Source organism: Heloderma suspectum, chromosome 12, assembly GCF_057233095.1.
Source record: "Heloderma suspectum isolate Gila_16-S chromosome 12, 16-S_ref, whole genome shotgun sequence".
NCBI lineage: Eukaryota > Metazoa > Chordata > Lepidosauria > Squamata > Helodermatidae > Heloderma > Heloderma suspectum.
Window position 1 is genome coordinate 3,845,225 of NC_139469.1, and position 23,591 is coordinate 3,868,815.

Sequence of the window (23,591 nt, forward strand, 5' to 3'; positions counted from 1 at the left end):
ACAAGATACGATTTTTTTTAATGTTCCCTTCATGTCAGAATATATACTTAAACTCAACATGATGTGTTGTTCATCCCTCTTTTTATTGTTGTTTTAAAGGACTGCAATCCTTAGCAGACATGCTTGGAACCCAGCAGAGCTTGCTTCCAAGTAAATGCATTTAGGACTGAAACATTAACCTGACAGAGGGAGCAGGGATATTGCTTTCTACCACTAGAGCACCTCAAAACTGTGTGTGTGCGCACGCGCGCACGCGTTTTATTTCCCCCAAAATCACTTCATTTAATGGGCCCACTAAAAGGTGTTGCATCTAAAGCAGGTCAGACATGAGTCCTACCTATCTTGGAGATGTTCAGGACTCTAGAATTGCAATTGCATGGTTAAGATAATAGAAAGTTTCTACAAACTGACCTTGGTATCCTTCTTTAGAGTGCTGTTGGAAACAGACACGGATTAATTGTCTCTATGGAGAAGACATTCAGAAGCATCAGATTTTGGATACACACACCCTATTCTATTGCCATTATAAACATCTGCATTCAGCCATGCCCTATGATCAGAGGGCTTGACTATTTGAAAAAAAAGAAAAGAACTTGACCTGCCTTTGGCCAATCACAGAAACTGTTAGCAAAGTACACCATTATAAATACATAGGATGAAGACAGACATACTCTCCTTTTTCAGTGTCCATTTTTTTATTTTTTTGCTGTCACCATGTGGTAGGAATCCACTGCAATTAATGTCCAAAAGATGGTGGACCTTTCAGCTTTAGCTACAAAGGAGCGGGGGATCACAGCTCAGTGGTAGAGCACACAGAAGGGCCCAGGAGCAATCCCTGGCACCTCCAGTTAAGCAAATCAGGTGGCACATGGTGGGGAAAGACCCCTCCCTGTCTGAGGCTGTAGAATTATGTTGCTATTCAGTGTAGACAACACTGGATGAAATGGACAACTAAATCGGACCTAAATCTGGTATAAGGCAGCTTCCTGTGTTCCACCACACTTTGAGCAAGTTGCATTTCAGATCTGTGGTGGCAACAGAGACCGCCGCACACTGACAAAACCATATTCCAAGTGAATTCCCATCACTCAGTAACTGCAAACAGCCAGATGCCTGATCTCGTCTGATCTCGGAAGCTAAACAGGGTCAGCCCTGGTTAATATTTGGATGGGAGACCGCCTGGGAATCAGGCTTCCTTGCCTTGAGCAGGGGGTTGGACTCAATGGTCTTGTAGGCCCCTTCCAACCCAATGATTCTATGATTCTATTCTATGAAAGGTGCAATGGGAGAAGAATAACTGCCCAAATGCCCTGAGGGCAAAAGGTTTTGAACACCATCCACTGGGAGCTCCAGAGGAACCACCAGTGACACTCATGAGACCCACGCACAGCATTAGTCTTCTGTGGCGGCTGCCCATTTCAGTGGCACCTGCTCGGCAGTCATTCCCAGCGGACAGCATCTGAAATATCTACATTTAAAATCTTAACTCAGAATTTCTATTCAAGTGAAGCACTGACAAGCCAAATTTCCGCAGCATCCTCTGCCCAATTATTCTCAGCTGAATTTACCACAACTGCGATAAATTCAAGTGTCTCTAGGCTTTAGACTGACAGCATAAATGGTACGTCTTGATTAAGATGATGAAGACTTTAAAATGATCAAAGAACAAGAAGTTCAAAACACAGCTCAGAAAATATGCTTTTAAATCCAAAAATATTAGTCTTTTACTGTTTTTTTAAAATGAATTTAGCTCTCAATATTCTTCAGACCAATTATCTGCACGGCATCTTTTAGACACTTTGGGGGAAGGGGAAAGGAGACCATGGGAGCCAAAAATTCCAAAGCTCTATCAAGTTCACGCACCTTTTTGTGTATTTGTTGGATGTTTATTTCACACATACCTTGCTTTTTAGATGCTCGAAGGCTGTCAAATTCAGAAAAGTCATCTTTAATTGTCCCATTCAAATTGCTGAAGAGGTCAAAAGACTTACTACCTGCAAGGCAAAAATATAAGGCCCTACCATGAGTGGTTCTCAGTTACACTAGGGCCGGGACTGTTACCTGTAAAGCAAGAGATGAGAGCCAGTGTGGTGTAGTGATGAGCGTGTTGGACCTGGACTCGAGAGACATGGCTCCAAGTCCCCACTCGGCCATGAAGCTCACTGAGTGACTTTGGGCCAGTCACCGACTCTCAGCCTAACCTACCTCACAGGCTTGCTGTGAGCATAACATGGAGAGGAGGATCATGTATGCCACCTTTATTTCTTAATTATTTGTAACATTTATGTCTCATCTTTGAAGGAAAAGGTGGATATAAATGTAACAAATAAATAAGAGATAAAGACACTTCTGTCCCACCAGAAACTGATGTGTTCCTATCAGAATTGGGAATGTTAACTCTTTAGAAGGAGCAGAAGTGAAGAATTCACTCCTCATACAGAGACTGGAGAACTTATTTACTTTATTTCATTTAAACTCTGCCCTTCTTCTCTGGTGCTCCAAACAAGGTACAGAGCTAAACCTGCTCAGCTTTAGCAGCACACCTGCATGATAGGCCTCCATACCATGCTCCATTCCAAGTGGGAACAAGTATCTTCACTTCAGATGGCCAAATGAGAACAAGTGTGGCAACAGAATCTTGCAATAGATAAAATACACAGGACACAAAGTGCCCCATTACCTGACAAACTTTAATCTGTCTAAATACTGCATTCGTAAGAGCATAAAAGATTGTGTGCAATAACCAACCATCTCCAAAGGAAAAAGAATGAAAGAACCACCAGCAGGCAGGTGCTCAGACACAGGCATGGCCTGCAGTAGAGCAGGTTTCCCCAGAAGGAACAGAAAAGTGAGCCGCAAACATGCCACTTACCAGAAGCAGAAATAGGCTTGTTTGCTGGCGCTGGTCCCCAGGGGTCAATGGCAGCTTTTGTTGCCACAGAGGGTGGCTGAGAAGGAGCCCAGGGGTCTACATTCTTTGGGAGAGGTTGGGCAGCAGAGGACGCTGCTGGCGCTCCCCACGGATCGACAGAGGCTGATGGTTTGGCACCTGCAGGAAAAGGAAACAGAATCACCAGTTATACATTAAAGCACACTTTCCTGAGCAAAAGGAAGCCATTACGTAAATGCAAAATACATCCCAATGCACTCTGAAGTTGCTACAGAAGCCTGGCACTGTGTCCTCTGTATGGCTGATGTTTATACATTACTTTTTAAGAAGGGGAAGGAATGACTGTAACAGGAATTTACTTCAGGATACTCCATTCATAGGTAGCTTCCTCTATAGATACCAGTAGCAAGAGAGGACTTGGAAGGGAAAAAAATATCCAGAACACTGATTGAGCAGGGTACCAGCTACAAAGAAGTGAAAAACCTCATCTGAAGGATTTTTATTTTCTCCCCAATGCAGTCAAGTTTAGAATCATGTCAACTCAGCCTTGGCCCCAAGACACTTGCTCTCCTTGCATATTAGCTGCTCAGCACCACACAGGGCTGTTGCGAGGATGAAAGGGTATTAGGCGAAAGGGCCCTGGCTGCCACCTAGCTAGCCCAAGGATTCTGGCTCCAGGGAAGGGATCAATATTATGTTTTTTATCCCACTCTTCTTCCAAGGAATTCAGGGCAAAGTTCTCCCCCACCCTTTCATCCTTACAGCAACGCTTTGAGGTAAAATGTCACTATTTTGTGACATTTTTAGTTGGTTCTAGCCCAAGATTACCCAGTGAGCTTCATGTCTAAGGACGGATTTGAACCTGGTTCTTCCTGGTCCTAGTCAGACACACTGTACCACCACTTAACTATTCCCCATGTACTGTTTCATTATGTGCTCCCCAAACCCCATCAGCCATGTGCAGCACCTGGCCGGTGCATCTGTCTTACAACAACGAAGCAAGAACTATTTTAGGCAAGCTCCAGCAGAAGGACTGACACCTACCAAGCAACCCAAACAAAAATGTTGTTTGCTCTCATATTTTAATAGCTATGCATTAAATTAACTGAGTTTCAAGACAGCCACTGTATGTATACATACAGTTCCTAAAATGCAAAGTTCCATACAACATTCAGTTTGGTTTAGCATCAAAAAAGGATATGTCACCGGCAGGTGGGGGGGAGGGAATTAGTGCTGTTAAAACAAGAACAGGAGGACACCCTGGTAATGGCTTTATTTCTTGGGCTGGATTCAGATTTGGTCATACCTAGAGCAGAATTACTGAAATCAAGGGGACTTGAGAACATTATGATTAACTATTGATTAGTTGTCCTACTGATTTCAATTTGTCTAATTTAACCATGACTAGATATGAATCCAACCCCTTGGGCAGTATCCAATGGTAATCCTATGCAGACTAGGCCCATTCACTTCAACAGGTCTACTCTGTGTAGGGCTACCATTGGATACTACCCCTTATATTTTATTTTCCCCCACCCTGTCTCGAAGGAGCTCAGGGCCCCCACACCACAATGATTCTCCATAAGCCTGAGAGCTTACAACTTGCCCCAAGATTACTCCCCAAGACTCCATTAATGTTATGGCTAAGTCTAAGACTACCAATATGCCACACTGCCTCACAGTCATAAATTAATTGATTGGGCCTTTTCCCTGCCAAAGATTTATCACGATCATAGACCAGCATAAATACAATGAAACCCAGAATTCAAAACCTTAAAACAGCATTTCTCCAATCTTATTTTCAATGCATTTACCGCCGCCGCCGCCGCCGCCACCACCACCACCACCACCACCACCACCACCACCCAAATCCCAAATTAAAGCTATTAAAAAAAAAAAAACATTCTAGGTTGTCATCATTTTAAAGGTATTTTGTTGAAAAAACACAAACACGATTTCTGAACTGCCAACCCATCAGCTCACATTTATCAGCAGGTGGAAGGTTTTTGTTCCAACCTTTGTTGTTTCCAGAAGACAGGAAACACTGAAAAGCTTTTAAGAGAACACAGCTAATCTCATCCCAGGGTTCCCGTTTCCTCCTCCTCCTACTGCATTTTTATCAATGATTCTATGCAAGAAATGCTAATTGCCAGGGGCTGCCATAAATGGAAGCTTCCAGAACAGTTGCTCTTTTATGAGACAGATAACAAAAGCAGAGCAGACACAGTAAGTAGAGGCATTTAGCACGATACCTTCTTCTGAAAAGTCCCTTATTTCAACTAAAATGCCAGCCCAGCTAACCAAGACTTTAAAATCTCTGTTCCGCTCTGAGTCACTCTTTTTACCGGCGTTCAGATACATAAATCTAATTTCTTGAGAAACTCTCTTTGGGAGCCAAGTAGCTGGCAAACTAGAACAAGGGGCTGTTATCGCTAATGTTAATGAATGCTGGAAGCCAATGAGGGAAAACACCGCAGCTGCAGCTAATAGTGCAGGGTGACAAGTTTTTGCTTGTATCTAATACATAGAATCCCCTTCATGGATCACTGCCTTGTTGTGGCGAAGGGGCTTGCGTAACTCAGTGAAGCCATAAGCTATGCCGTGCAGGGCCACCCAAGACGGACAGGTCATGGCAGAGAGTTCTGACAAAATGTGGTCCACTGGAGAAGGAAATGGCAACCCACTCCAGTATTCTTGCCAAGAAAACCCCATGGAACGTATCACAAGGCTAAAAGAGATGACGCCGGAAGATGAGCCCCTCAGGTCGGAAGGTGTCCAATATGCTACTGGGGAAGAGCAGAGGGTATTTCCAAGTAGCGCCAGAAAGAGTGAAGCGCCTGGGCCAAAGCCGAAAGGACACTCAGCTGTGGATGTGTCTGGCGGTGAAAAGAAAATCCGATGCTGTAAAGAACAATATTGTTTAGGAACCTGGAATGGCAGATCAATGAATCAAGGTAAGCTGGAGGTGGTCAAACATGAGATGGCAAGATTGAACATCGACATCTTGGGAATCAGCGAACTCAAATGGACAGGCATGGGCGAATTTAATTCAGGTGACCATCGTATCTACTATTGTGGGCAAGAATCCCTTAGAAGAAATGGAGTAGCACTCATAGTCAACAAAAGGGTGGGAAAAGCAGTACTGGGGTACAATCTTAAAAATGATAGAATGATCTCAGTACGAATCCAAGGCAAACCATTCAACATCACAGTAATTCAAGTCTATGCCCCAACCACTGAGGCCGAAGAAGCTGAGGTTGATCGGTTCTATGAAGACCTACAACACCTTCTAGAACTAACACCAAAAAAAGATGTCCTCTTCATCATAGGGGATTGGAATGCTAAAGTAGGAAGTCAAGAAATCACCGGGATAACAGGCAGGCATGGCCTTGGTGTACAAAATGAAGCAGGACAAAAGCTAATAGAGTTTTGCCAAGAGAACATGCTGATCATAGCAAACACTCTTTTCCAACAACACAAGAGGCGACTCTACACATGGACGTCACCAGATGGTCAATATCGAAATCAGATTGATTATGTCCTTTGCAGCCAAAGATGGAGAAGCTCCATACAGTCAGTAAAAACAAGACCTGGAGCTGACTGTGGCTCAGATCATGAGCTGCTTCTTGCAAAATTTCGGCTTAAATTGAAGAACGTCGGGAAAACCACTAAACCGTTCAGGTATGACCTAAATCATATCCCTGATGAATATACAGTGGAGGTGAGGAATAGATTTCAGGGATTAGACCTGATAGAGTGCCTGAGGAACTATGGACGGAGGTCCGTAACATTGTTCAGGAGGCAGCAACGAAATCCGTCCCAAAGAAAAAGAAATGCAAGAAAGCCAAGTGGCTGTCTGATGAGGCTTTACAAGTAGCTCACGAAAGAAGGGAAGCGAAAAGCAAGGGAGAAAGGGGAAGATATACCCAACTGAATGCAGAGTTCCAGAGAATAGCAAGGAGAGACAAGAAGGCCTTCTTCAATGAACAATGCAAAGAAATCGAGGAAAACAATAGAATGGGAAAGAGTAGAGATCTCTTCAAGAAAATTGGAGATCTCAAGGGAACGTTTTGTGCAAAGACGGGCATGATAAAGGACAAAGAAGGCAGGGACCTAACAGAAGCAGATGAGATTAAGAAGAGGTGGCAAGAATACACAGAAGAACTATACAGGAAAGATCTGAATGTCCCTGATAGCCATGATAGTGCGGTCACTGAACTTGAGCCGGACATCCTAGAGAGTGAAGTCAAGTGGGCCTTAGGAAGCATTAGTAACAACAAAGCTAGCGGAGATGACAGTATTCCAGCCGAGCTATTTAAAATCCTAAAAGATGATGCTGTTAAAGTGCTGCATTCAATATGCCAACAAATCTGGAACACTCAACAGTGGCCACAAGACTGGAAAAGGTCAGTTTACATTCCAATTCCAAAGAAGGGCAACGCCAAAGAGTGTTCAAACTACCGCACAATTGCGCTCATTTCACATGCCAGCAAGGTGATGCTCAAAATCCTACAAGCTAGGCTTCAGCAGTATGCGAACCGAGAACTACCGGAAGTACAAGCTGGGTTTAGAAGAGGCAGAGGAACTAGAGATCAAATCGCCAACATTCGCTGCATCATGGAGAAAGCAAGAGAATTCCAGAAAAACGTCTATTTCTGCTTCATTGACTACGCTAAAGCCTTTGATTGTGTGGATCACAACAAACTGTGGCAAATTCTTAAAGTGATGGGAGTACCAGACCACCTTACCTGTCTCCTGAGAAACCTGTACGAGGGTCAAGAAGCAACAGTAAGAACCAGACATGGAACAACCGAGTGGTTCAAAATTGGGAAAGGAGTACGACAAGGCTGCGTATTGTCACCCTGCTTATTTAACTTATATGCAGAGTACATCATGAGAAATGCCGGGTTGGATGAATCAGAGATCGGAATTAAGATTGCCGGGAGAATTATCAACAACCTCCGATATGCAGACGATACCACCCTAATGGCAGAAAGCGAAGAGGATCTCAAGAGCCTCTTGTTGAGGGTGAAAGAGGAGAGTGCAAAAGCTGGTTTGAAACTCAACATTAAAAAAACTAAGATCATGGCATCTGGCCCTATCACTTCCTGGCATATAGAAGGGGAAGAAATGGAAGCAGTGACAGATTTTACTTTCTTGGGCTCCAAGATCACCGCAGACGGTGACTGTAGCCATGAAATTAAAAGACGCTTGCTCCTTGGGAGGAAAGCTATGGCCAACCTAGACAGCATAGTAAGAAGCAGAGACATCACCTTGCCGACAAAGGTCCATCTAATCAAAGCTATGGTTTTCCCAGTAGTAATGTATGGCTGTGAGAGCTGGACTATAAGGAAGGCTGAGCGCCGAAGAATTGATGCTTTCGAACTGTGGTGCTGGAGAAGACTCTTACGAGTCCCCTGGACTGCAAGGAGGTCAAATCAGTCCATCCTAAAGGAAATCAACCCTGAGTGCTCATTGGAAGGACAGATAATGAAGCTGAAGCTCCAATATTTTGGCCACCTAATGCAAAGAGAAAACTCCCTGGAAAAGACCCTGATGCTGGGAAAGACTGAAGGCAAAAGGAGAAGGGGACGGCAGAGGATGAGATGGCTAGATAGCATCACGGATGCAATGAATATGAAGTTGAGCACGCTCCGGGAGAGAGCGCAGGACAGGAAGGCCTGGCGTGCTATGGTCCATGGGGTCACGAAGAGTCGGACACGACTGAACGACTGAACAACAACAACAACAACAAATACATAGAATAGATATTGCTTTCCTTTATTAAGAATAAGAAGCTTCCAACAGAACTTTTATAGACCAAGAACCGTGTTCCCCCTTTTGGATTCCCCAAGACTTTATTTTACTACCCGCAACGAAAGGCAGGCAATCCAGGAGCTGAACAATTAATGCTAGTACTACACAAGGAGAGAGCAGTGGCTAATTTTAAGTTTGGTACATTGTTAGATGTACAATATTAACAACAATGCCAACTGATGACCGGGGGAGGGGGGGAAGGAGCTCAATATTCAATTTCTGTGTAAGGTGTGCCTTGCATAACCTAGACCAGACTGCTCTTTGCAGTACCTAAATGAACACGAGTTCCCGCATATGCAGAACAGAAATAGTAATAACTTATTCACAAGAATGATGAACAAGGTAAGCACCATAAAGGACTCTGCAAGACATGGTTAATAATCAGAAGAACAGCTGCAAAATGAATGGTGTGAGATAGGAACGTAGCAGAGATCTAAGAGGCCCATCTGCATTTCCAGCTTTGGGGCGGGGTGGGGGGAGAATGTGTCTTTGAATGGACCAGAAATGACCTGGATGCTGTCCTGTTTCCAGAAGTGGCAAACCATACTGCACTGAAGCACCCTTCAAAAAACAACAGAATTCAGGGAGTTTGAAAACTTAACTGGGGATCCTGGAAGGGTAACGGGCAGCACACAAGATTCATGGAAAAACTGTGGAAAATCTGGGTCCGCAGAACATTTTCCAGAGCAGAACCAGGTGGTTCTGTCTATCTCTCCAATACAGGAGATTTCCCATGAGGGTTCCAGACTGCCAGAACACCTGTCTAGATACACATTTGCAGGGGCAGCACCAACTCTTCCTTCGCTAGTCTAGGCCAGGGGTGGGAAGCATGTGGCACTCCAGATGCGGTTGGACTGCAATTCCCATTAGCCCTGGCCAGCAAAGCAAACAGTGAGGGTTGGTGGGAGTTGTAGTCCCACAACATCTGGAAGGCCACATGTTCCTCAGCTCTGGTCTAGGCACTTGGTCAACTACTTCTTGTTGCCCACATAGGAAACAAGCATCTGGAAAGCAAACAGACACATCCTAGTTCTAGGGTTTTAAAGTCTCTTTTTAAGTTTGTAAAATGAAGTTAGCCATCTGATACAACACAGACAATAATTTGTCACTATTCCAATGGGAACTGTAACATCTGGTCCAGGGGCTATGCAAGCAAGCTCCCAGAGAGTGAGCGACCAGAGCGAGCAAACAGGGAGAGCAAAAAGGAGTTTGGCAGTGGAGTTGCAGCGGAAGAGCAGACAAAGGCGAAGTGGTGAGTGGGCTGGAGTAAGCCGAGGAGACTTTCCATTCTGAGTTGCCACGTGCTCATCATGTGCCCCTGAGAGCTCCAACTGAATTGAAGGGGCATGGCCTGAGTATTCCCAGAAGCTGTGTGGGCAGGGAGTTTCAGTCTGTTTCCTGTCTCCTAGATGAGCAGAGCAGAGGAAGCTGCTCCAGCTGGTCCAGGGGCTATGCAAGCAAACAAGCTCCCAGAGAGCAAGTGATCAGGGCGAACAAACAGGAGTTTGGCAAGGGAGGTCAAGGGGACGGCCCCTAACTTTTTTAAAAAAAAAATCTTTTTCTTGTAACACACACTTCCATATCAGTAGGACTCTGTTGTTAACCTCCAGTGAATAGATGACACAGCACAGGCTATCCCAGTACAATCGGAAAGCTAGAAACATAAAGGGAATAGAGACCATGGAAGGAAAAGACTCTCCAGAGGTGGTGACCTGCAACGTCTGTGCAATGTTTGTTTTCTGCCTGAGATCAACGGCCTACACCTGCAACAAGTGCAAGTTGATCACGCTGCTGGAAGAAAAAGTAAGAGGACTGGAGCAGCGAGTGGCTACCCCCCAGGGAATAAGGGAAGACGAAGAGTTCTTAGACAGAACGGTGGAACTACAGCAGCAAAGCAAAGTACGGAGACTAGAAGCGCAACAGCAAGCTGAGGCAGAAAAGGAAAATGCTGCGGCGAGGAAAAATGATACTCCTTGGAAAAGGGTGACGGTTAGGAGCAGAAGATCTAGAAGCCACTCTGCACCAGTGGAAGCAGTGGAACTATGGAACCATTTCCAGGTACTTGAGGATGAGACTGGAGGAGAGCCTGCAGAGGAAGAATTACAGGGGAACCTGCATGAGAGCGAGCAAGAGGCTGAAAGTCAAGCGGAGACAATGAAACCACGGTCTACAACAAGAAGGAGAGAAGAGTAGTAGTTGTGGGAGACTTCTTGCTGCGTGGGATTGAAACCCAAGCATATCGCAAAGACCTGTGGACTCGCCAGATATGCTGTCTCCCAGGAGGACAGGTTAGAGATGTGACTGAAGGGTTGCCTACTGTCAAGGGCTCCTTGGAGGGCTCTCTCAGTCTAATCCAGTAGCCCAGTCCAGACGCAGACAAAGGGATTCTTTTCAAAGCTTTATTCTTCTTTTACAACTTACAACTCTACAGGTAGCAACTAGATCTGAGCAGCAGCGTCCCTATGCCCTAAGTTGGAACAGTTGGTCCCCGTTTGAAAGGCAATTACTGGCAGACCCCTGAATATAAGGACTAGGGAGAATCCCTCCCCTTTTCCCTTGGATCCTCTGGGCACAACCGTTCTTTGAGCGCCAACCAGGCACTACGCCTCCTTTCCGCGCTCTCCATTTGGCGCCGCTCTCTGCGTCTGCGCCGCACATCCAACCAGTCTGCTATCGGTGCTGGGTCACTCCCTGGACTGCTTTCTAATCTAGGAATGTTGGTGGGAGGAATCTCTGTCAGCTGCGGGCCCTGGGAAAAAGGGGCGTGCTCCTCTCCCAGGAGCGACTGCTCTTCCTCCGAATCAGAACTACTCTGGGATTCTATGGGCTCAGTGTCCACCCTGACACCTACACTCATAAAGCCCACTGACAGGTTATCCCTTTCTTTTCATCCATGTGGGAACAAATGATACCGCCAAGCAGAGCTATGAAGAAATCACATCAGACTTTGAAGCTTTGGGAAGGAAACTTAAGAACTTTGGGGCCCAGACAGTTTTCTCATCCATCCTTCCAGTAGTAAGAAGAGGGATAGTAAGGAAACAAAAATACTCTGGGTGAATGACTGGCTACGAAGGTGGTGCTGACACAAGAGATTTGGATTCTGGGACCACAGGCTATATTTTCTGGAAGATGGGACTGCTGGCAAGCGGTTGCACCTCACAAGGGCTGGGAAGAATGTGTTTGGCCACAGCATGAAGAACTTCATCAGGAGGGCTTTAAACTGAATCCTATGGGGGAGGAAGATGTAAAGGTGGGGGTAACAGTGGACGAAGGCTCATGCACCACAATGGAAAGAACAGCTCTAATAGCGCCCAATAATAGTCTTCCAAAAAATGCAGGAAGAAAGCCAGACTATAAAGCACGTGGTCTTCGATGTCTACATACTAATGCCCAGACTATGGGAAACAAACAGAACGAACTTGAACTCTTAACTGGGGGGGGGGGGGGGATTATGACTTGATAGGTGTAACTGAAACTTGGTTGGATGACTCCCATGACAGGAATACAGCAATTGAAGGATATAACTTGTTCAAAAAGAACAGAAGGAACAGAAAGGGAGGTGGAGTTGCATTATATGTTAAAAATACATACCTCCGCATAGAAATACAGGAGGATGAGCTTGATAGTTCCATCAAGATCATCTGGGTTAAAATAAGTGGAGCAAAGAATAAAGGGAACATGGTGGTCGGAGTCCACTACCACCCACCCAATCAAGGAGAAGACGAGGATGAAACTTTTGAAAAGCAAATTGCCAATGTTCCAAGGAAACATGATATAATAGTAATGGGGGACTTCAATTTCCCCAATATTTATTGGGAGACAAATTCTGCAAAACATGGTCCCTCCAAGAAATTCCTGACTTGTGTCGCTGATAACTTCCTCCTACAGAAAGTGGAGGAAGGAACTAGAGGATCGGCTATCCTTGACTTGATCCTAACCAACAAAGATGACTTAGGGTGCAATCCTAGGCACGTTTACACAGAAAAAAACATCCTACAACTCCCAGCGTTCCCCAGCTGGCCATGCTGACTGCGGAATGCCAAGAATTGTAGGACTTTTTTCTGTCTAAATGTGCATAGTATTGCGCCCTTAGTGGATAAAGTAGCAGTTACGGGAACTCTGGGGGAAAGTGACCACGTTATACTTGAGTCCTTGGTTCTAAAGGAACCAAAAGCCGAGTGTAGCCAAACACGTACCCTGGATTTTAGGAAAACCAATTTTAATAAACTCAGAACAATAAGTAAGGTCCCATGGCAAGCCACTCTAATGAGAAAAGAAGTCCAAGATGGGTGCGAGTTTTAAAAAAGTTAATTCTAAAGGCACAATTATGAAAAATTCCAACAAGAAAAAAAGGTGGAAGACAACAGAAAAAGCCAATGTGGTTTCACAAAAAGCTTAGAGATGACCTGAAAACAAAAAAGGACACATATAGGAAGTGGAAGGAAGGCCAAGCTACAAAGGAAGAATACAGGAAGACTAAACCTGAGAATGAGCTGAGGTTAGCGAGGGATGCGAAAAGCAACAAAAAGGCTTTCTTCAGATACATGCATAGTAAAAGTCAGAGGAAAGAAATGGTGGTTCAACTATGAAATAAGAATGGCAAAATGAAAACAGATGACAAGGAAAAGGCAGAAGTGCTCAATTACTACTTCGGCTCAGTCTCCTCCCAAAAGAGGGTCTATGACCCACACCCACACCCAGCAAAGGCCAAGTACAGGCTCAAGGGGCAGGACTGCAGCTTGAGATTGATAGATGTATGGTCAAGGAACACCTAATGACTTTGAATGAGTTCAAATCTCCAGGGCCAGATGAACTGCATCCTAGAGTCATAAAGGAACTGGCAGAAGAACTCTCAGAACCACGGTCTATTATCTTTGATAAATCATGGAGGACGGGGGAAGTGCCAGATGACCGGAGGAGGGCTAATGTCCCTATCTTCAAAAAGGGTAAAAAGGAGGAACCTGGGAACTACAGACCAGTCAGTCTGATGGCAATCCCTGGGAAAATTCTGGAGCAGATTACAAAGCAATCCATCTGTAAGCACCTTGAAAACAATGCAGTGATTACTCAAAGCCAACATGGATTTGTCAAGAACAAATCCTGCCAGACAAATCTGATCTCATTTTTTTGATCAACTAACCTCCCTTGTGGACTGTGGGAATGCTGTAGACATCATATACCTCGACTTCAGCACAGCTTTCGACAAAGTGCCCCATGATATCCTGCTGAGCAAACTAGCTAAAAGTGGGCTAGGTGAAACAACTCTCAGGTGGATCCATAGCTAGCTACAGAATTGGACTCAAAGAGTGCTTATCAATGGGATCTTCTCAAACTGGGGAGAGTAACAAGCAGGGTACCGCAGGGCTAAGTTCTGGGCCTAGTGCTCTTCAACATTTCTATTAGTGACTTGGATGAGGAGGTGCAGCGAATGCTCATCAGATTTGCAGATGACACAAAATTGGGCAGGATAGCTAATAACTTGGAAGACAGAAACAAAATTCAAAGTGATCTTGATAGACCGGAGCGCTGGGCTGAAAACAACAGAATGAAATTTAACAGGGATAAATGCCAAGTTCTGCACCTAGGAAAAAGAAACCAAATACACAGTTACAAGATGGGGGATACTTGGCTGAACAATACTACAAGCGAGAAGGATCCTGGAATTGTTGTAGATCACAAGCTGAATATGAGCCAACAATGTGATGTGGCTGCAAAAAAGGCAAATGCTATTTGGGGCTGCATTAATAGAAGTATAGCTTCCAAATCCTGTGAAGTACTAGTTCCCCTCTACTCAACACTGGTTAGGCCTCACCCCGAATACTGTGTCCAGTTCTGGGCGCCACACTTTAAGAAGGATGCAGACAAACTGGAGAGGGCTCAGAGGAGGGCAGCGAAGATGATCAGGGGACTGGAAACTAAGCCGTATGAGGAGAGACTAAAAGAACTGGGCACATTGAGCCTTGAGAAGAGAAGACTGAGGGGAGATAGGATAGCACTCTTCAAGTACTTGAAAGGATGTCATAAAGAGGAAGGCCAGGATCTCTTCTCGATCATCCCAGAGCGCAGGACACAGAATCATGGGCTCAAGTTACAGGAAGCCAAATTCCAGCTGAACATCAGGAAAAACGTCCTGTTAGAGCAATATGACAATGGAACCAATTGCTTGGGGAGGTGGTGGGCTCTCCCACACTGGAGGCATTCAAGATGAGGCTGGGCAGCCATCTGTCAGGGATGCTCTGACTTGGATTCCTGCATTGAGCAGGGGGTTGGACTCGATAGCCTTATAGGTCCCTTCCAACCCTATTAGTCTATGATTCTATGATCTGTATTGAACATTTTAACAATAACCATGCCAGACATTCTCCCTCACTGATGCAGTTTTGCCTGATTCCTAGACTCTTTGATATAAGGCTTAGACTTACCAAACCCTGGGTTTTGCTACTATTCCAGTCTACTATTATATGCTGAAAGGGAACCACTGAAAGAATGTCAACTCCCAGTTAACAAGTCTTTGGCAAATTACTCTGCATACATTCACATGTCTTTGCAACAATGTGCCCAGTTACTCAGGGTGTGTTGTATGTGTCTGGTGTGTGAATTTAGTAAAAAAAAAATATGCAGCATTGCCTTGCACAATGCCTTGGTAGTATCTGTCCATACTTAAGGCAGCGATCCTGCAAACTACTAAGATAATACCACCCTATCTGCCTCCACCATTTAGGGAAGGGCTGTTGCCCCGTGGTACAGTCCCCGCTTTGCATGAACAAGGTCCCAGGTTCAGTCCCTTGCATCTCCAGCTAGGGCTGGGAAAGAATCCTGTCTAAAACCCTGGAAAGTGTTTGCCAGTCAGTGTTGACAATATTGGGCTAGATGGACCCATGGTCTGACTCAGTGTAAGGCTGCTTCCTATGTTCCCATCATTAACACATCTACTGCTGACACCCACAGATAAAACAGGATGCAGAACTACTGCAAAGCAAAACTGCTCAATTTTCCTATTGAGTAAGCAGAACTCCTTCACCACGTCAGGAAATGTTCATGGGTAACTGTTTCTTTTACTTATTCCTTTTTCCTAAAAGGCTTTCATGTCATCATCTATATAAAACATGAGCTAATCTATTGGATACCTTAGGTACATAGGATCCCACCTCATGGCATATGGACTCTACAGGGATTAAATAATTTTATTTATATAGCAACAGCCTCTAGAGCTCGTCAGTTGGCACCAGAGATAAAATAACCAATTAGCACCATGGGTAAAATCACATTAACAATCCATTTAAAATTCCATTCTAAAAAGGGGAAAGAAAAGATGTGCTCAGGGTAACTAAGAGTGGATTGCCCTAAACACACCTGTAGAATCGAATCCAATTCAAGAGCAATTTAACAGTGAGGAGGGAGGAGCAAAGTCCAACCTGAGGAAGGAGCAAATTGTACATTAAGGGGTCCTGCCACAACACAGGTGGATTACTTGCCTTCTTAATACAGAATGGCGGCACACACAAAAACAGGTCCAAAAAGGGTAGTGAATAAAACAGAGAGGCAACGGGACAAGATTCCGAGAGTAACTCCCAAATATACGCAGAATTCCTTCCAATCTCACAGTTCTGAAAATGCAGCAAATTAAAAGCTGGATGGCATTTCAAAAAGGCCATTAAAAAAAAGAAAGCAACCATTAAGTTACTTTGGCAGCTTTCTCCAGCTTGCCCCCCACACGCCCCAGTGGAGCAAAAGGCATTTAATTTGGGCTGAATGGCATATTCAGAAATATCACACATGGGACCATGTCACACTTTAGCTGGGAGGGAGGGAGATGCACATCTGAATGCTCTTCCGTGTCTGCTGAAAGGTGGCACACATCAGTTAAGACTGATTCTAGCGTAGCCTGTTCTCTAAGGGACTGATTTGAGCAGGGGAGCTCAAATCAGTCAAATTCAAACTTGCGTGAAGTGGAAGAACTGTACCACATGAGAGGCCAAAGGCACACACACTCAGAACAGTGTGCCTTTCCAGATAATAAAAGGCTCTGAGCGCTAGTCTCAAGCAAGTGCCAATCTGACACCAGGTGCATGATTTCCTGTCGCTACATTTGTGAGGTGGGGGAAGATGAACCCTTATTCCAGTTCACTGATATTTTGTCTCCTTATAATAGCAGTGCTGTCTGAAGGATAGAAGTCTAGATACCCGACAATGGTTCGGTAACAACTGCACATTTAATGCGCCAAAAAAATGATCATCTCGAAAGACCCTTTGCATCCTAAAACCATTTATTTTATCAAGGGCTTAGATACTGACACAGATTTAAAACTACATTCCACTACATAATTGTTGGTTGCCAAAAATACCCACCCACACACCCATCAACTAAATTGTTTAAATATATCTATTTTCATGATGGGCAGTATTAAAAACAAACTAATTTGCTGCTCTAGCACTGCTAATTATAGCAACTTGACTTAGAGGCCTGTCATTACTTAATATAGTGGCTTCATGTATAACAGAGCACAGTTACCAGCTGGATTCCAAGCACTCTTTCAAGGAAGACAAACAATCAGGAGAACATAAGAAGACCACTGCTGGATCTGCCCAAAAGCCACCTAGCCCAGTATTCTGCTTGTACAGTGGCCAACACATGCCAATGGGAAGACCACAAGCAGGATATGAGTGCAATAGCCTTCTTCCACTTGTGTTCCCCCACAAGTGGTATTAAAATGCATGCTGCCTCTGATCCTGCAGGTAATCTATAGCCATCATGACAAGTATTCATGGATAGTCTTATCCTCTATGGATTTGCCTAATCCCCTTTTAAAGGGATCTAAGTTGGTGGCCATCACTAAATGTACTATGTGAAGAAGTCTTGTATCTCTTCTGAATCTCCCACCATGCAGCTTCATTGGATGACTCCACTGGGTTCTGGTATTATGAGAGAGGGAGAAAACTATCCACATTATGCTTCCTTCACACCATGCATAATTTTATACACCTCTAGCACAGGTATAAGATGGGAGATACCTGGCTTAGCAATAGTAAGTGTGAAAAGGATCCTGGAGTTGTAGTCGAACACAAGCTGAATATGAGTGAGCAGTGTGATGTGGCTGCAAAAATGGCAAAAGCAATTTTAGGTTGCCTCAATAGAAGTATAGTTTCAAAATCACGGAAAGTACTAGTTCCACTCTACTCTGCACTGGTCAGACCTCACTTCAAATCATATGTCCAGTTCTGGACACCATACTTTAAGATGGATTCAGATGAATTGCAACAAGTTCAGAGAAGGGCAGGAAAGATGATCAGGGGACTAGAAACTAAGTCCTATAAGGAAATATGGAGCCTTGAGAAGAGAAGACTGAGGGGAAATATGGTAACGCTCTTCAAGTACCTAAAGGGTTGTCAAACAGAAGTGGGCCACAATCTGTTCTCTATCATTCAAGACTGGCTTACGTTACAAGGAGGGAGGATGAACATCAAGAAAAATGTCCTAATGGTCAGACCAGTCAGACAGTGGAACCAACTGCCTAGGGAGGTGCTGGGTTCTCTGTCACTGGATGTATTCAAGCAGAGACTGAATAGCCATCTGTCACGGCTGCTTTAAACTGGATTTCTGCACTGAGCAGAGGATTGGACTCAATGGCCCCTTCCAGCTTTATGGGCAGTACTTAATGGTACTCCTAAACAGAGTAGACCCATTGAAGTGAATGGGCCTAGTCTGGGTAGGACTACCATTGGATACTGCCCTATGATCATGTGTCCCCTGCCCTTATGCACCTTTTTTCTACACTAAAAAGCCCCAAACATTGAGACCTTTCCTCATAGGGGAGTTGCTACAGCTCCTTAATCACTTTGATTGCCTTTTAATGCAGTTTCCAGCTCTACACCATCCTTTTTAAGATGCAGTGACCAGAACTGTAACCAATAAGTAGAGAGGCTCTGTATAAGTCATCACTGTTCCACCAGAATAAAGTTTAAAAAACCAAGACACCTTCAAACTGGAAGCTGGTATCATACAGATGAATCAAATCAAATCACCATTCCATTAAAAGTCATCCACCCTCAACAACAGCTGCTTTCTAGAGGTCAGCTAAAACCCACCACTGCCTCTGTGGTTGCTTATTATCGGCCTTGGGAAATTTCTGATCAACTGTTTTTGCTAATATTGTAAATATGGCAGGGCCAGGGCAATCCAGGAGGACAACGCATGGCACTTTTACATGAGGCCATAAAGCAGGAAAAGAACCATTTGGAAATGCATCACACAAGACAGTCAACCAGCGCTGAATTGCATAAATGCAATTAAAGGAAGTAAAAATGATGCAGTGCCCCATCTGTGGAATTCTCTCCCCAGGGAAGTTCGCCTGACAAGACTCTGCTGTCTTGTGGCCACCAGGAGAAGACTTATTTTTATTCTCCCAGGCTATTTCATTGCATTTATTATATTTCTATACCACCCAATAACCAAAATTCTCTGGCTGGTTTACAAGGATTAACAAACTTTAAAATACAATATTCTACGTAATATAAAAAATGTTTACATACAAACATATAAACAGCCAGCACATACACATACAAACACGCTCACATGTCAAAGCAATTTTAACAATCAACAATAAGAAATCCAAGTCCCAAAATAAAAACTTTATCACATGTTGCCAAAGGCCTGAGATTAGAAGGAGGTCTTAATCTGGTGCCAAAAAGATAACGTTGGCGCCAGGTGGGCCTCGCTGGGTAGATCATTTCATAGTTGGGAGGCTGCTCCTGCTGCTCTTTTTCGTTTGTTTTACTCTTTTCTCTGTATTTTATCATTTTAACTTGTAATCCACCCTATAAAAGTTCACATTGAAGAGTAGCATATAAATTCTTAAAAATAAACAAAAAGAGTGGTAATCAACACTACTAGATAAGCTGCATATGTCTGGGGGGGAGGGGGGGGGACTAATCTAGAATGAAAGCCTTTACATCCGAAGGAAACAAATACGAAGCTAACTGGGCTGGTAGGTGGTCATATAAAGGCAGAGAGCCACAACAAGGGACAACAGATGATCACTACAGCATCAATGGTTTGCCATGTCCTTACCAAACGATTGCCATGGATCCGAAGAGGTATTACTGACTGCAGGGCCTCCCCAAGGGTCTGTCTGGTTGGCCGCACCTGGTGGTCCCCACAGCTCTCCTTTCTGTGGAGCTGGCGCTGAGGCAGGCAGGGCATCCATGAGATCCAACAGAGTGGTGTGCTGTTGATGAGGTTTATTTTTAGCTTTGCACAGGCAAGAACAGTACCACTTTTTTTTTCTTTTTTTTAAGAGACAGATGGCAAGATTGCAAGGGAAAAAATGTACCATTTCACTCTTTTGCATGCCCCTAGTTATTCATTTGGCCTTTTATCCCAGCACGGACAAAATTCTCATGACCAGACACACACTTGCATGTGTGCTAAATGGGCAGTGCCTAAAAAAAGCAATCATTCTAAATTGCAACTCAAGTATATTCCCTGTAATGACCGAGAATTTCTTCCCTGACCAAGGCCTACCTCCTTCTTTTTGGGAATTTTGACTGTATCTCTGCGGCTTTCCTCCAATGCCATCTGCAATCTCAAATCATCACCACGACGAAGACGCTCCTCCTACAAAAAAAAAGAGTGGAGTTCAGCAGCAGCACAACAGCAGCTCAGGCAGGAAATGCCTTCCTATTATCTTTCACTGGACTCCCCCCAAAAGTGGATAGAAATCTCTTTGAGGAGGCATTACAAAGTGTGAGTGCCATCATTAAGAAAGCCCCCCCCCAAAAAAAATTCCCTACTCCTGGTTTCATGACTTCAACACTTTGCTGAAGATCTCTCTGACATAGTTAGTATCTACCAAAAAGCTAAAACACTAAAGTTAAAATACCCAAATTTTCCCATTGTGTTTCAAAACATCATCCATACACATAATTATACTCTTTTCTGAGGGCGCAGAATTTGCCACCCTCACAGGGTTAATATTTTAATGCCCAGACCGGAAAACCAACTGGCAATGTTAACACACACCATCTAGCAGTTGTTAGCGCTCTGCTTTTCTTCTAGATGAATAACGCCATCATTTCCAGAAGGAGAGTTCACACACTTTATTCTGGTAAGATGGCTGCAGTTGTCACAATAATACTGAACACATGAAAAGTGCTACCATCAGTCATCTCGGATCATTGCCACTTATCATGCCAAGCAAGCACTCAACAACAGGAGCCAAGCCAGGAGACAACTTCTCACGCATACCTTTTACCTAAACTTCACTGCTTCAAGTTGCGGGTCCTTCCTTCCCAACACCCACTCTGGATGTCTTAGTAACACAGGCTGGTACATACAAATTGCAGCTTATGAAGCTGGAAGAGAAACTAACCTGTTCTGCAACTTCTCTGCTCATTGCCAGGGCAAGCTGTAGTTGGAGCTCTTCCTCCCCACTTGTCTGAGGTCGTGCCTGCTCCAACTCTGAAGACACTCGAGGTGATGTAGCTGTTGGGAGAAACAGAGGACAGCCATATTGGGGCTGTTCACACAACACAACAGTCCACTGTGGATTATATAACCCACAATGAGCCTGCGGCACATACAGCCGCCATTTTGAATATGCAACCGCCACTCGAGGGTTGGCATGTTGTGTGAACACAGCAAGCGTGGGCTATGCGAGGGTTAAACAACCCTCACATAACCCATGATCTGTTTTAGGGTTATGTGAGAGTTGCATAAATCATGCTTGCCAGGTTCACAAGACATAACAACCCCCCTGGAGGGGTGGGATATGCAACACGGTGCCTGCAGATGCCACAGCTCATCATGGGTTAAATAACCCACGATAAGCCACAGTATGATGTCCAAACTTGGCCAGTATGTAAGCTTGAGTCCATCTTAACAAGTATACTTCATCAAATTCACCCTCTCTCGATTAGTAATCCTTCTCAGAACTAGCTAGTTCTAGATTATACCGAACTGGGGCAAAGGTTTATGATATTTTTGATCCACATTTTGACCTTAAGGTCCAAATCAAAATATTAAACTCAATAATAATTCAGTACAATGTCACAAGTCTCCACAATTGTAAATTGCCAAATGAGAATCAGTATAGGTCCAAATTAATCAGTAAGGTACTCTTAAATACACTTGAGAGCCAGTGTAGTGTAGTGGTGAGAGTGACGGACTGGGAGCCAGGAGATCCGGGTTCTAGTCCCCACTTGGCCATGGAAGCTCACTGGGTGACTTTGGGCCAGTCACAGACTCTCAGCCCAACCTACCTCACAGGGTTGTTGTTGTGAGGATACAACGGTGAGGAGGAGGATAATGTAAGCCGCCTTGAGTTCCTTGCGAGAGGGAGAAAGGCGGGGTATAAATGCAATAAATAAATAAATAAATAAATAAATGCCTAGAAAAAAAGTAACCTGGCACCTAAAGAAGCAAACCTTAGTGCTACTCATTTTGGCTTCTAGCAACTTTCTCTTACCTAGTACAACATCTAAAATTATATCCAGCTTTATCAATATCAAGCCAGCCTAGTTTACCTCTACTTCTGTTTTCCACCAATCAAGGAATCTGAATGGTTTGCCCAGGATGAGACAGTTCTGAGTTAACAGCTGGATTTTTTTTTTTTTTTAATGGAGGATCAACAATTGTCTGCTACTTTCTCCTAGGGACATTGAAACCATCACCTAGTATAGCCCAATTTGAATGTTTGCAAACCCTCCTCCTCCATATCATCTTAAGACTCTGGCTAAGCAGACATCAAGCAGCCTTCCCTCCCTCCGCCACCTTTTATTCCACGCCCCCCCATCCCTAACCTGCAGTTTTTAACATCTTGCCTGATGAAGAGAACTGGAGATCTCAAAAGTTTGCATATTTTTTTGTGACTGCTGAGTTGGCCTAATAAACGTATTTCACTAATATGGATTTTGTACATGTACAGATTCCTGAGACCACATACAGGTAGGGAGACACTGATTACAGAGGAATCTAGAAATGAGTTCAGTAGCTTCAGTATGTAATAATAATCACTATGCTTCCATCATCCTAAGTACTTAAGAGCTGCGGTCCCTCTAATGGAGTGGGGGGGGGGATAGAGAGAGGGAGGGAGGGAGTGAACATGCACGATCAACCCTCATAGCATGGCTCTGTGATAAATACAGAGGTGCTATAACAGCAGTATACATAGTGGTCATGACTATATTAGGGTCAGGAGCAATTTGCTATGCTGATTCACACCTGTGAACACCTGCAACTCTCCCCAGATAAGCAAACAAACTGCAAAGCTACTCTAGAGTGTTAGATCACCAAGCATATGAAGTGTAGTGAAAGGTTTGTTTCCAAAGGAGTAGCCATGATCGTCTGTAGCAGCAAAAAAAAAAAACACACCCAACAACCAAAGGGTCTTGTGGCAACTTAACGACTAACAAATGTATTTATTCTGACATCAGCTTCCATGGATACTGTCCACTTCGTCAGATGTATGAAGTGTCAACCTCAAAGGTTAGGGTTATTTATCTACACACACAGGGGGCTCGTTCGCACATCACCCTAAGCCAAAATTGCTGATAATTCTGGCTTACTGTGAATGAGCAAGCATGCTGATGCACACTGCTCAGTGGCTCCACTTGGCTCCTCCTGCCAGTGGGAGCAGCTCAACAAACCAGGAAACACCAGTTTGTGGTTTGTTTAGTGTTACATCCAAATGGGAATCCTGGCTTGTTGCTCTCCTAACAAGCCAAAGTCATAAGCCAGCTACAGCCCAACTCAAATTGCTCCGTGAGATCTCATCACTGGGCAGTGCTTCTGTCTGCCCCATTGCCAGTAAGCACTACCTGCAAGACTCTCCACAGGAGAACATGATGCAACACAGATTACAGTTGCTAATAAAAGTAAATAGGGTTA

The 23,591-nt window shown here is 44.2% G+C and overlaps 1 protein-coding gene across 2 annotated transcripts in view; it reads right to left on the reverse strand.

The window, feature by feature from the left end:
- The window catches only part of EPN2 (epsin 2), a 59,949-nt gene that overhangs the window by 14,778 nt on the left and 21,580 nt on the right, over positions 1-23,591 (reverse strand). For both annotated transcript variants that reach the window (XM_084818120.1, XM_084818119.1), the window contains exons 3-7: positions 21,076-21,188; positions 20,229-20,321; positions 19,776-19,932; positions 2,873-3,049; positions 1,902-1,994 (exon numbers count right to left, since the gene is read on the reverse strand). In XM_084818120.1, coding sequence (XP_084674246.1) covers positions 1,902-1,994; positions 2,873-3,049; positions 19,776-19,932; positions 20,229-20,321; positions 21,076-21,188 — 633 coding nt within the window. The remainder of the gene's footprint in view (positions 1-1,901; positions 1,995-2,872; positions 3,050-19,775; positions 19,933-20,228; positions 20,322-21,075; positions 21,189-23,591) is intronic.